This window comes from Clupea harengus, unplaced genomic scaffold (genome assembly GCF_900700415.2).
Source record: "Clupea harengus unplaced genomic scaffold, Ch_v2.0.2, whole genome shotgun sequence".
Lineage (NCBI taxonomy): Eukaryota > Metazoa > Chordata > Actinopteri > Clupeiformes > Clupeidae > Clupea > Clupea harengus.
In genome coordinates, this window is record NW_024879720.1 from 15,001 (window position 1) to 29,639 (window position 14,639).

At 45.9% G+C, this 14,639-nt stretch overlaps 1 protein-coding gene across 1 annotated transcript in view; it reads right to left on the reverse strand.

Annotated features, from left to right (window-relative positions):
- The window catches only part of LOC122129982 (mitogen-activated protein kinase-binding protein 1-like), an 18,531-nt gene extending 5,559 nt beyond the window's left edge, over positions 1 to 12,972 (reverse strand). The window contains exons 1-19 of the mRNA XM_042704727.1: positions 12,727 to 12,972; positions 11,865 to 11,956; positions 11,176 to 11,238; positions 10,370 to 10,427; positions 8,907 to 9,077; positions 8,235 to 8,372; positions 7,635 to 7,817; positions 5,837 to 5,997; positions 5,426 to 5,615; positions 4,948 to 5,085; positions 4,230 to 4,414; positions 3,899 to 3,990; positions 3,441 to 3,566; positions 2,957 to 3,027; positions 1,781 to 1,902; positions 1,562 to 1,637; positions 862 to 973; positions 661 to 724; positions 219 to 338 (exon numbers count right to left, since the gene is read on the reverse strand). Coding sequence (XP_042560661.1) covers positions 219 to 338; positions 661 to 724; positions 862 to 973; positions 1,562 to 1,637; positions 1,781 to 1,902; positions 2,957 to 3,027; positions 3,441 to 3,566; positions 3,899 to 3,990; positions 4,230 to 4,414; positions 4,948 to 5,085; positions 5,426 to 5,615; positions 5,837 to 5,997; positions 7,635 to 7,817; positions 8,235 to 8,372; positions 8,907 to 9,077; positions 10,370 to 10,427; positions 11,176 to 11,238; positions 11,865 to 11,956; positions 12,727 to 12,831 — 2,267 coding nt within the window. The 5' untranslated portion in view covers positions 12,832 to 12,972. The remainder of the gene's footprint in view (positions 1 to 218; positions 339 to 660; positions 725 to 861; positions 974 to 1,561; positions 1,638 to 1,780; positions 1,903 to 2,956; positions 3,028 to 3,440; positions 3,567 to 3,898; positions 3,991 to 4,229; positions 4,415 to 4,947; positions 5,086 to 5,425; positions 5,616 to 5,836; positions 5,998 to 7,634; positions 7,818 to 8,234; positions 8,373 to 8,906; positions 9,078 to 10,369; positions 10,428 to 11,175; positions 11,239 to 11,864; positions 11,957 to 12,726) is intronic.
- Positions 12,973 to 14,639: the final 1,667 nt, after the last annotated feature.

Consider the following 14,639-nt stretch of genomic DNA (forward strand, 5'->3'; position numbering starts at 1 on the left):
TGCCTCTAGACCACAGGCCTGGCTCCATAGCTGGTTCTAGTTGTTCAGTACCTGATTTGGGGAGTCTTTCCGGTAATGCAGTGACTCTGACTCTGTGAACCTTGCCCGCTATGCCAGTCTATTTCCGTACCTGACTCTGTGAACTTTGCCCGCTATGCCTGTCTGTTTCCGTACCTGACTCTGTGAGCCTTGCCCACTGTGCCTGTCTGTTTCCGTACCTGACTCTATGAGCCTTGCCCGCTGTACCCGCTGTGCCAGTCTGTGTCTGCTTGCGCTGGGCAATGTGATCCCGCATGTTGAGAGTCAGCTCAGGAGCCAGACGCCACACCATGATACAGCTGCAGAGAGAATGACAACAGCAATAATATCTCATCTGGATTTAACAATGGCGTGAAAGACCAGGAGACAGAGGGGAGGAGGCGTTGGAGAGAGAAAAAGGTGATGAGAGTGAGACAAGAGAAACTGAGACAAGAGAAAAAGTGAGACGAGAGGAGTGAGACAAGAGTGAAAACGCACAAGGAGAGAGGACAGAAGAGTGAAGACAGAAAAAAGAAGACAGAAGAAAGGAGCAGAAGAAAGGAGAAAGGAGGAAGGAGGATCTGTCCCCTGGTAGTCCAGATGAACAAGAGATGTGGTTGTGTTTGTCTGTCACAGCCTTACCTGTCTCCAGACACAGAGATCAGATGCCTACAGTCACTGGTGAACTTTATGCCTGTTACAATTTCTGTAGAGAGTGGATGGCAGAGAGAGAGAGAGAGAGAGAGCATGAAGTGTATTTACAGTATAACCACTAGATTAAATCCTTAATCATGTTTTAAAACTAGCCTTCAGTACTACACCTGCAACTAGTGACTAGGTTACCTGAGTGACCAAACATGGTTGCCAGGCACTCTCCTGAGTGGAAGTCATACAGGCCAATGTTCTTATCAGAGCAGCTAGTGGCCACATAGAGCCCTGAAGGATCCGTCTGGACCTGTCGATTACACACGCACGCACGCACGCACGCACGCACACACACGCGCACACACACACGCACTCGCACACGCACACGCACACAAACGCACACAAACACACACAAACACACAACACAAACACAAACACAAACACACACACGCCCACATGCACGCGCACACACACACACACACACACACACACACACACACACACACACACAGAAACGCACACATAAACACACACACACACACACAGAAACACACAACAAACACACACACACAACACACAAACAAACACACACACGCCCACACGCGCACGCACCCACACACACACGCCCATGCGCACATACACACACACCCACACACACAAATACTCAATCACAAGAACCACACAGAGAGAAGCTTACGCACCTTAAGCATAAAACTAATTGCCCAATTGCAACATATATAGATATACAGCACATACACATTGACTCAACCTCATGGGTGTTAGAATCACACATACAAACAGATAAAGATAGAGATATACAGCACACACCCATAGACTTGTCAACCTCAGGGGTGTTAGAAGCACACATGCAAACAGAACATGATAAAGGACACCACACCTTCAGCAGGCTGCCATCCAGGCCTTGGGAGCCCTTGTAGGACTTCTTCTGCTTGCCATTGCTGATGTTGAAAATCCTGATCAAGGATGCAGACCATACTGACATTAGTGCTATTGTATGCACATACACACACACACACACACACACACACACACACACACACACACACACACACACACACACACACACACACACACACACACACTCTCTCTCTTGTACCTGATGCTGCGATCCTGACATCCCACAGCTGCGTATTTGCAGGAGGGGTCCACATCCATATCAGCAAGGCTGGTCTTCCTCACCACATGATGAGTACGCTTGAACTCCGTTCCTCTGAGTGTCTGTCAGGGTCAAGGGGTAAAGGTCAGGGAATGGTCAAAGGGTACAAAACCAAAGGCTCAAAGGACTTCTTGTACGACTATAACATATCACTGACCTACTTTAAATATGCTTTGACCTCAACCTTAGTTACTGTAAAGGGAACTTAAAAAAAACCTGCAGACTGCAAAGCATCAGGGTTCAAAACTCCAAATTTAAGCCAAACAAGGACAACATCATTAAAGTGGATTCCTTTGAGCTACAAACTCTCCTAATGATCTGAGGTATGCCGCGTGCATGAGACAAAGAGTGGGGCAAAAGCTGCCTGCTGGCTAACACAACACAACACAACACAACAAACAGGGCAAGGAAAGACTGAAACAAGCTGTGTACTTGCGCAGTTATTAAGCACAGAATGTCCTGAAACACAGACCCTCGTTAGAGGATTTAGATCCTGATGGTCCAGTCAAACTTCAGTAGAAAAGGGTTTTAAAAACTTCCAAATGGAACTTAAGTTAGGCAAATGCAATGAGTAGATATAGTGATGACGTTGACAAAGGTTTTTTATGGTTTAGCAACGGTGACAAGGGTTTCTATGGTTTAGCAAAGGCGACAAAGGTTTCTATGGGTTAGCAATCCACCGCACACTTCTATCCAGGTCAGCTACAGAAAAGAGTGAGTTTTCGGTCTGTGTTTTGCTGAAGGGCTCACTGGATTCTGCTTCAGAGCACAGCCTGGCATCAGGGCACAGCCTTCAACCCCTCAAACTGCCAGGCCCACACAAACACAAAGAAGCACAATACACCCACTGCTGGATCAATATAGACTACTGCTGGCTCTATGTAGACTACTGCTGGCACACAGTAAGACATAACTCTGGCACGCATACGCACCCTGAGTCTCACCCTGTGGGCATGTGTGTGTGTGTGTGTGTGTGTGTGTGTCTCTCACCCTGTGGGCATATGTGTGTCTGTGTGTGTGTGTGTGTGTGAGTCTCACCCTGTGGGCATGTTTGTGTGTGCGTGTGTATGTCTCACCCTGTGGGCATGTTTGTGTGTGTGTGTGTGTGTGTCTCACCCTGTGGGCTGTCCTGAAGTAGATGCTCTTGTCAGCCCCACAGCTGATCAGTTTCACCTTCCCATCAGTGGCTGCAGATTCAAGATAACAGCAAGATTACGAGAGCTATGACACACACACACACACAAAAACTACCGGAACACACACACACACACACACACACATTACAGAGATATGGAATGCCACTTAAACTACTTGGTGGCACAGAAGAAGCCCCAGTTGTACAGAGGGAAATGGCTCGGACACACACACACACACAAACACACACACACACACACACACACACACACACACACACACAAACATACACACACACACAGGAAATATATAACATGCATGCCCACCACAGACATTAGCAAATAAAAGTTTTCTATGTGAACAATCAATACATAAACCTCCTCATGATTGTGAACTAGCAAACCCATGATTTCAGATGTGTGTGTGTGTGTGTGTGTGTGTGTGTGTCCCGGAGGGCTCCACTCACCAGCGAAGCGTACAGCAGTGATGGAAGACGAGTGCTCATCAAGCGTCTGCAGCAGCCTGTAGTCTTCACCCGCATCCAGCACCTGGAGGAGACGGTCTCTACCCGCAGTCGCCAACAGCTGCAGACCTGATCAGATACACACACACGTACGCGCACACACACACACACACACACACACACACACACACACAGGGAATTTATAACACGTATGAACACCACGGATATTAGCAAACAGTAGTTTTATGAGTGAGAAATCTATACATACTGTATACCTACATCAACACTCACACATACACCGCCCCCCCCCCCCCATCCCCACACACAGACATACACATACACACTCACAAACAAACAAACAAACAAACAAACAAAACACACAAACACAGACACACATACAAACAAACACTCACACACACACATACACTTTCACACACACACACACACACACACATTCTCACCAGTCTCAGGTTTCGAGTACTCCAGACAGAGGATCTCAGCATCGTGAGCCCCAACCTTCAGGACCTCCTCCATGCTGCTCAGATCATGCACCCTGAATACACACACAAACACACACACACACACACACACACACACACACACACACACACACACACACACACACACATATTCAAGACTTTTCAGACACTTCAGCACTTCACTGCTCCCTTATAACAGAGAAAATTGTCATTGCTTTTTCTCTTTCTCTCTCCCTCTCTCTTTTACACACTCACACACACACACACACACACACACACACAAATGCGCGCGAGCACACAGGTGGAGGGGTACCTGAGTGTGCCAGTGCGGTCGCCTGAGGCCAGATGTTTGCCATCTGGACTGACACAGATGGTGCGGATGCCAGTCTTAACCTCCGGAGCCACGCCGTCCTGCTTCTCCACCACAGAGGGGCAGCACATGTCTGTGTCCAGCAGGGCGGCGCTGCTGTTCTCCACATAAATCACATTCAGCAGGTCCTGCAGTTACATGGAGAGATGAGACCCAGTGAGAGAAAAAAACACACACACACAGTCATATTAACACTCATTCACAAACACACACACACACACACACACACACACACACACACACACACACACACACACACACACATAACCATCCTCACAAGCATGTACACAGAGTATGTAAACTCATCACATCTCGCCCACACAGGGCACGAACACTGCTAATGTCACCCGTCCCCATAAACAGGACAAACCCTACAAACACTGCTAATGTCACCCGTCCCAATACACAAGGACAAACACTGTTAATGTCACCCGTCCCCATAAACAGGACAAACCCCACAAACACTGCTAATGTCACCCGTCCCCATAAACAGAACAAACCCCACAAACACTGCTAATGTCACCTGTCCCCATACACAGGGAGCCAGCTCTCTGCAATTTCACTGCTTTATTCTTGACACAGACAGAGTCAAATTTAAGTAAGGATTGAAGTGAAGTCAGGGAATGTCTGAGTGGTCGTGTTGGCTCGAAAGCAGACTAACGTTGCTAAGGATGTTGCCATTGGAGACAGAGCGCTGTCCGTCGGAATGCCAGAGTCGGATGGTGTTGTCAGCAGAGCAGGTCATGAAGGAGACGGAGCTGGGCGACGATCCAGAGGAGTCGGCACTGTGTGGATACACCTGATGAGTGAGGGGGAGAGGTTACACACATGCACACACACATGAGCACAGTACAGATCCACAGACCTCAGTGCTGTCAGTGTACACACACACACACACACACGCACACACACACACATACATGCATACATGAGCACAGTAAAGCTCCATAGACTTCAACGCCGTCGGTGTACACACACACACACACACACACACACACACACAGGAACACAGTAAAGATCCACATATCTCAGTGTGCTGTCAGTGTACACCTGATGAGTAGAGGAGAGGTCACACATACTCATACATGTAAACACACACACACACACACACACACACACACACACACACACACACACACCTGCAGGTCCCAGACAGAGGCGGAGTGGTATAGGGCAGAGAAGACCTTCCCCACGCACTGCAGGTCCATTACGTCCCACACGTACAGGCTGTGGTCATTATACACACACGACAGCCAGCCATTCTCAGGGTCGAAGGTCAATGCCACAGAGTCCGGGTACCGTGCATCCGGCTGGGCAGAGAACAGGTGGCTGATGGGAGATGGAGAGAAGAGGAGGGTGCATCAGGGGTGATGATCAGCACTGCACAGCTCTAGGTGCCTTCTGACCAAAGCAATGCAAGATGGCTGTTACATCCTCAACACTGTACATGTGTTTACAGCTCTACAATTCATCTCATCTAGATCTACATTTTCCCCATGATGCTCCCTGGGTGGCTCTGCCAGGAGTTCCGTGTGCCGGGCTGGACTCACCTGGGTTGGGTGATGGCCGCCACATCTGTGCCCAGGTGATGTGGTCGCGGCAGGGTGCCCAGAAAGCGAAGGTCCACAGGGTTGAAGGCGCGCACCGTGCCCTCTGCACACGCACAGAAGATCAGATCCGCTGTCACACACAGGGACCTGGCCATGGACGTCTACAGCAGACAACAACACCACTTCAGTCACAATTCACTTCCGTGACGAACATTACGTTTTTGCAGTGGTTTTCAATGAAACATTGTAAAACATTCTGAGGAGCCGTATTATGAACCTCAACAAGCAACCATAGAGACCTGGCCACAGACATCTACAGCTGAACATATACAGTACAAAACAGAGTAACAGAGCAGCACAGAATAGAATATAACAGAACAGAACAGAACAGAATAGAATGTAACAGAACAGAACAGAACAGAACAGAACACAGACTTTTACTGTATTATTTACATAAGGCAAGAGTTAGTTAGCAGGTAGGACTTTTATTGCATTATTTACATAAGCCAAGAGCTAGTTAGCAGGAGGGACTTTTATTGTATTATTTACATAAGCCAAGAGCTAGTTAGCAGGACATCTCTCTGGTCCTCATGTCAGAGCAAATCCTCCCAAATGGTATGACAAAGAAATGGGCTATGTCAGCGCGCGGCGATCAGGAATCCAACCCAGCTCAACCTTTGCAAAGCGGCAACGCCAACCACTAAACCACGACGCCTTATACATGTGAAATGAATTAAGTGTATTGTCTAAATGAAGGCATGAGAGAGACACAGTGAGACGCATGAAAGAGAGCTCTGCTGCCCTTACTTCTGTGAGGAAACATACAGTCACACACACACACACACACACACACACACACACACACACACACACACACACACACACACACACACACACACACAGTGCACCCTACCCTCAGGTTATTGTGTCTCCTCATTAAGGGATAACAGAGGAGAGGAGGCCCCCAGCCCCAACAGTACATCCTCTTTCAAACCCCTAATCTCACATTGACCCCCCATACACACAAACACACACGCACACGGGTGCACAGAGGACGGTCACTCACACAAACACACAGGGGAAGAGATAGGAGACTCTGTCCCTGGGCACAGGCCAGGCCCACAGGTCTCGCCAAGGGATTGTCTAATAGCCTTGATCTGGAGCTGCAGCTGCAACTTCCTCTGATAATGGGCAACAATCCAGTAAAGCCGCCCTGCACTCAGGAAGAAGGCTCAGATACTTTATCTATGCTGACTGGTGTTTATCAATTTGGCCTAATCTACGCTTGAGAGAGTAAACAGTGACCTGATTTGCATTGACAAATCTTCACATTGCCAATACAGGCTGCTTTTCAAACAACTGTTAAACTAAATGATACCACGCAGATGGGTGAAACAAATTGTCTCTGGCTGTCTGGAGACATGCTCTGATTGGGACTTCCTACTGATAGCTTGGGGCAAAACTTCAATCATCATCCTTATCCGTGCGCTCAACAATGGTAACCAGAGCAACAGCAAACAACAGCAGACTGCTACAAAATGTGAGGGTAGTACAAACAAACTAGAATATTAAGGTACGAGCACATGAAAATTATGAATATTTATATGACTACAAGGCAATATGGTAACCGTGGCAATATGCAGTCTAACAGCCTGTGATCTGTGTGAGGTGTTCTGATGAACAGAAACAGCAGACAAGGCAGAGGGAGAGAACCCTTTGATGCAAAGCCTCCACAGTGGTGTTGGTCACATATTTACCCATGTAGGGCTACTATCCAGACGCTGCTAGCTTCACTCACCCTGAGGTCCACCCACTTCTCCAGCATCCTCCTCTCGTTGAACTGACACAGCAGGCCGGAGGAAGTGATGCAGAAGGTGCTTCCTGATTGGCTGCCACGGCCGCAAGCCACATCACAGAAGAAGTTGTTCTGGAGCTCCCCGAGAAGGCCCGACCGACCCTGTAAGGGGGCGGGGCCGTCCACCTGCTGTAGACACAGACAGGACGTCCTCAACATCACACAGCACAGTTAGAGAGTCTAAAATGGCTGACGAGTATAGACTATAGTCAGTCTGTCACTGTAAACTTAAAATGCTCTATGAAGCAACTATGATGTTCAGTTGTTGTGCTTGATCAGAACAACTTGGCAAGTTATCAAACAAGCAAGGCCTCCTGCTGTATTGTCACCATGTCATCAACTCCTATATTCCCACCTAACAACACATACACACTCACAAACAAACAAACAAACAAACACACACAGACACACACACCTCCCCACCTAAAGCTAAAATGGAAAAAAATGCCTGAAACTTGACTTTAAATTGTTATTTATAGAGGCATACCTTTAAATCGTTATTGTTAAAGGCATACCTTTAGATTATTATTGGTAGAGGCCTACCTTGGCAGAGCCGGAGTGATCCAGGTACCAGAAGCGGACATGTCTGTTTCCCGCCGTCACAAAGTAGGAGTTGTCCTCGGAGAAGGCCACTGCCGTCACTTTACTGGACACCTTATTAGCAGCCACCACAACATTTTTCTGAAACAACAAATTGTGATTATACACTGTTGTTAATGTGAGACACCTTATTATCAGCCACCACAACATGTTTTTGAAACAAGAAAAAGTGATTATACACTGGTGTTAATGTGAGCCATGATCTAGTCAGTAGATGCAGGATCATTGCCATTACTAGGCATCTTTAGAATTTATCTTTCAGAATTCAGTTGAGGCTGTCAGCCTATGAGGAAATGAATGCACATGCAGTAGCAATGTGAGCCAGGTGGCATCAGACCTGGGCCAAACTGAGCTGCTGGAGCATTATATTTTAACCTTATGTTTATTACGTGTATATATTTTACTCTATGACACTCCGTCATCTGTCCCTGTATATACCGTCCCTATTATTATTATTATTATTATTATTATTATTATTATTATTATTATATTGACATCCTGTTGCTTATGCTTGTTATTTGTACTGCAGATGGAGTAGTTGCAACCCCATTTCACTGCTGTTGTACTTAATACATCTCTTGAATCTCGAATCTTGGGTGTAAAAGGGGCCAGTACCTTCCAGGCCCAGACGTTGACGATCATGTCGTGCTGGTAGCCCACGCTGACGATGTACTTGCTGTTGGGGGAGAAGGTCACGCAGGAGACGCCATATTTGTGTCCCTGCAGCTCTGCCACCTGGGAGCCCTCACACACGTCCCACACACGCACCGCAGGTAGGTGCCCACACTGGGGGGGAATAGAGAAAGAGCAAGAGGGAGAAAGAGGACAGAAAGAGAGGGATGAAGAGAGAAGAAATAGAAGTTTGGAGAGGCGAGGACAAAGGGAGGACAGAGAGAGAGAGGGGAACAAATGAGAGGCAGGGAGAAAGTAAAAAGAGAGGGAGTTATAAACAAAAGAAAGAAAGAAAGAGGGGTAAAAGAGAGAGCAAAATGGAGGAGGAAGAGAGCAAGGAGAGATGAAAAGAGTGGGATGTTAAAAAGACAAGGAAAGATGCAGATATTGTGACAAAAGTAAGAAAAGACAGAAACGTAAACAATAAAAACATTTTTAAAATAAAAGGAAAGAAATAAAACACAAACGAACAGAGGACACAGAGAGACAAGATAGCGGTTCCATTTTACACTAAAGTCATAGCTGTCATAAAACAAGGGGAAGCCGAGAAAAATACAGAGGAAAAATGCAGAACCCATGACATCTCAAATCTATGTCTCTAACACCCACAGAATTCTTCCACCACCCTCAGGGGTCAAAGTTCAGCCTGTCTGTGCAAGCTCTACTGTAATCTGAGAGATCAAAGGTGAGTGGGAGTCCAGCCCAGGAACAGAGCGGCCCATTCAGGCCTGAGAACAATGAGGAAGGAACATCGCCTCAGAATGAGATTAACTCCCTAATGTAATAAGATTAGCCTCCTCAGTGTGAGTGTGTGTGTGTGTGTGTGTGTGTGTGTATGTGTGTGTGTGTGTGTGTGTGTGTGTGTGTCTGTGCGTGTGCGTGCCTCCTCAGGTCAACTTATGCCTCTGTGCTTTTTATCAGACGGCACCTGGAGCTCCCCTGCAGACCCCAGAAACTCTGATCTAACAGAGGACAGATGACTTGTGTGTTTGTGTGTGTGTGTTTCTGTGTGTTTCTGTTTGTGTGTAATAGAGATCTGAATAATATAATTCACATTAAAAAAAGAAGAGTGTGGTCTAGATGGATTCTTCACCTTATATACATAGAGGAATCATCAAAAGGTCTCCAGTCCGCACACACATACACACACACACACCCACACACACACAAATGAACACACACACTTGGGCCACCTGCCACCGCTGCTCCTGCTCTGCTGGATTAGGGATGTGTGTGTGTGTGAGTGTGTGTGTGTGTGTGTGTGTGTTCAGACATTGTGCGAACAAGTGATGTAACAGAACAGTTGGGTTTGGTTCAGTGCAGTGCAATACAGAAACAGAGCTGAGAAAAGCAGTTTATACTAAATGTCCAAGGGCACCACATTAAAAAGGTCATGGGACACGTACCTCTCCAGTGACCAGGTACTTGCCATCTGAGGAGAAGGCTAGAGTGGTGATGGCTTTCCTGCAGGGAGGAGAAGTAACACACTATCAAAACAAGACCCAGACATAAGCCCAAGCCCTGGAATACACCAGATCAGTGTGTGTGTGTATATGTGTGTGTGTGTGTGTGTGTGTGTGTGTGTGTGTGTGTGAATGTACCAGGTCAGAAACCAGATCAGAGTGTGTGTATGTGTGTGTGTGTGTGTGTGTGTGTGTGTGTGTGTGTGTGTGTGTGTGTGTGTGTGTGTGTGTGTGTGTGTGTGTGTGTGTGTGTGTGTGTGTGTGTGAATGTACCAGGTCAGAAACCAGATCAGAGTGTGTGTATGTGTGTGTGTGTGTGTGTGTGTGTGTGTGTGTGTGTGTGTGTGTGTGTGTGTGTGTGTGTGTGTGTGTGTGTGTGTGAATGTACCAGGTCAGAAACCAGATCAGAGTGTGTGTATGTGTGTGTGTGTGTGTGTGTGTGTGTGTGTGTGTGTTAATGTACCAGATCAAAAACAAGATCAGAGCAGCAGGGCCGAGACATAACAAGACCAGATGCATTATGGTCCATTCACAACAAGCCAAGCACAATGACCAGAGACGACATCACACTACTTCCTGGCTTCAGCAAACCCCAACAAAGCTTTTCTGCTAAGACCCACCCATGACTGCATTCACCTATAGGAATTTCAAATGCTATTAGTGATGCAGTGTTCCCACCTTACTGATTTAATCCACATCTCGTCATAGTTGCCTATGGAGACCAGGGAGAACAGCGAACAGCTTCTTACCTGGATGTGTTGAGGATGTGCTGCTGTTTGTTCTTCTTTGGGTTCAGCAGAACAACCACACACCTAGAGGGATAGAAACATGGAGAGAGACTTATACACTCCTGCTAACTTAAGATATTACAGAAAATGTACACACACGTATACACACACACACACACACACACACGCGCGCGCACACACACGCACACAGACACATAAACACATACACATACGCACACGCACACGCACACGCACACGCACACGCACACGCTCACACTCACACTCACTCACACTCACACACACACACACACACACACACATGCTGCCTAACATGTTCTATGGGGCCCTGTCCATGGTCCTGAAGGGTCCTCCCATCTGCTGCACACACCTTTGCACACTTAAAAAGACAAATACATACACACACACACACACACATACTCTAACACTCCCTCTCTCACGCTTAGTACTGTGCACTAACTGGCTGTTTTGTCTGCTAGCCTCAGAACTTGTCTTAAAAGATCTCCCTCTTACACACACGCGCACACACACACGCGCACACACACACACACACACACACACACACACACACTCACACACACACACGATGAAAAAGATAGACTCATTCATAAAGTAAACATAAAGAGAGACACACCCAGTGCACATACTGTATGTTCAGCTCACACACATTTAACACACACACGTTCTCTCACCCTGCTGGGTACGCCACCAGGCCAGTGTTGGGGTCACAGGTCAGGCCACTGTTCCCAGAGGTGGTTAGCCCCAGCACCATCTCAAGGGTCACCTGTGGGTCACAGACGAGAGGTGACAAATATTCCACAAACACCAACAAGCAACCATTATTCTGAGTTATTCAAGCAACCATTATTCTGAGTTATTCACGTAACCATTATTCTGAGTTATTCAGGCAACCATTATTCTGAGTTATTCTCGCATTGTCGCAGTCTATAACAGACATTTGTGTTTGTCTCAAAGGATCTGTGGGCCTGACACAAGAACTTTTTCAGATAACGCAATATCATGTAATTGCACAACAAATTGGTGAATATATTATTAAAAAGACAACTCTATGTCATCCTTTAGATAAAACCACATGCAAATTGTCAAGTAGAATGGCAATGGTATATGATAGAAAGACATAACTACACACAGGTCCCCTATCTAGTGATATAACCACAACGAGATTAGTCAACAAACAGCCTAAAGTGGTTAAACCAAAACAACCGTTTTATTCACAGAAAGAGGTCGACAATCTTCGTTTAAGATCACTCGAGATTACACAGAAATATCCCCTTTCCCATTCCCCTTTCCTTGGTTTCGTGAGGTGAATAGTGGCTTCTCTCTTCACTAACATATTGACAATGATTTGGCAACAACACCAGAAGTAATCAGGGGAACAGTTGAGTGATTTGTCACTGCACAAATAATCAAAATAGTAAAAATGGCTTCAAAGAAATCTTTGTAGACTCCGTCTTTTGCAAACCGCTCTAGGTATCACCATCCACAACGACTTTGTATATCACAACGAATGTATTTCAGGGGTGAAAAGCTCACCTTCTTTGTAAGGTTTTCCTTTGTACGACTCCTTTTCAGTTTGATAGAGGGAGAACGTAGGAAATTTGTTATCCGATTTTTTATTGTAGTTCCATCTCCAGCCATAGTGCAAAATGTAATTTAACCAATCTGAAAAAGACGTGAGGTTAACGGCCGTAAAATCTCATCAGTCACTCTCTTGTTTATAAACTTTTCATTCACTATTCAAGACAGTTCCTGGAAGCCTGATGTTGCGGTGAGCAGTCACAGTCAGAGACAGCTAAAATGTGCTGGTTCATGTTTGCGTTGGTAAAGTTACCTTCAGTCAGTAATCCAGCAGCCGGCGTCTGATTGGTCCGCAGCTGAGCTCCGGAGTTCTACTGTTCTAAGTACTGTACCTTGTACTCTAAACCCCCGTCACTCTACTCCACCTATCGTGCCACAGGGCTGATCAAGAGAGAAAATCAGATTTTGTCAAATCTGTAGCTACGATACTTTGTTATTCAAATCATAACAACTAAAAGCTGATAAAATTAACAATAAGTAGTCATTTTAAGTTTTCTGATCTTGGATGCGACAGCAAAAGGATGAATTCAGATAGGATCAAAACAGGGTATTACAGGATGTCGAGGATGACTACATTTATGTTATTGTGTGTGTAAAAGGTAATCTTTGACATTTGTCATTTCTTTTAATTCGTTTAATTTAACTTTACCAACAATGTACAATTTGTCTTTCATCCTGAGACAAAAATATCAATACTTTCACTTATGCTCAAAATGTCTCATATCAGTAATGGTGGCCGGTAATCAGGGCCGGCGATTGCTATAGGCGAACTAGGCGACTGCCTAGGGCGACAAATGGGTTGGGGGCGCCCTCTAGCGTCGCCCTTGGACCTACTTCCCATTAATCATAGTTAGAATAACAAGCAAATAAAAACATGTTTATTAATCATGATCATCCGAGGGCGCCCCTTCAGCCCTACGTTTACTTCAACCTGATTTTTAGATTGAATTGATGGTTATTGTCGATAGGGGGGGGCGGTTGCGTTAAGTTACGTTACGTTAGTTATGTGAGGGCTCCTGCACATTGCCAGGGTGGGGTGAGCCGTGAGCGTGTCAGCTACGTGACATTCGCAAAAATGAAGCGGTCAATACCATCTGGAGCACAGGGACGAAAACGAAGAAAGGAAGAAGAGGAAAAGAAAGCCAAGTATAGAGGTAAGTCTTCTCATCTCAGCCATTAAGGTGTCAAACGAAATACATGTAGTATTGTGCATCACCTAATATTGGACGTTTCATTGCTGTCACTTAGGCTAGCTATAGCTAGCTAGCGACTGTTACTTTGCTAATTTGCTACGTAGGCTATTACTAGCAAACGTAACTTCACTGATAACCTACATGGATGTAAATGTCAAAAGACCAGTATCTGGATAACGTATGCTAGTTATGAAAAGTACAGTTGCTGTCTACATTAATTATAAATGGCATAAGTTCTGTTTAGTGACTGTTCACAACTAGCAGGTGCACACACAGTAACCATTTTGGGGATAGTGGTGGTGTTCACCCTTCTGTACAGTTCCTCCCCAGGAATATACTTTTTTTTTTTCTCATTCATTTTTTTATTTCCATATCACAGACATACAACCAAACATATCAGGAAACATGTTATATAGATATAGATATAGATATACACCCCCCCCCCCCCACACACACACACCACCAAACAGAGCATTGAGTCAGTCACAGACAAGTCATGTCTACATCAACAGTAGATCCTTCAGCTTGGATATCAAATTCTCCCATATTGCTAGTGTATGTGGCTGAGCATTATTAACTCTTGCAGATGACAGTTCCATGTAAGATATGTCCAAAAATGACCGCAGCCAGTGGACAGTAGAAATGTCATGGGGGGATTTCCAGCGCTGGACCACA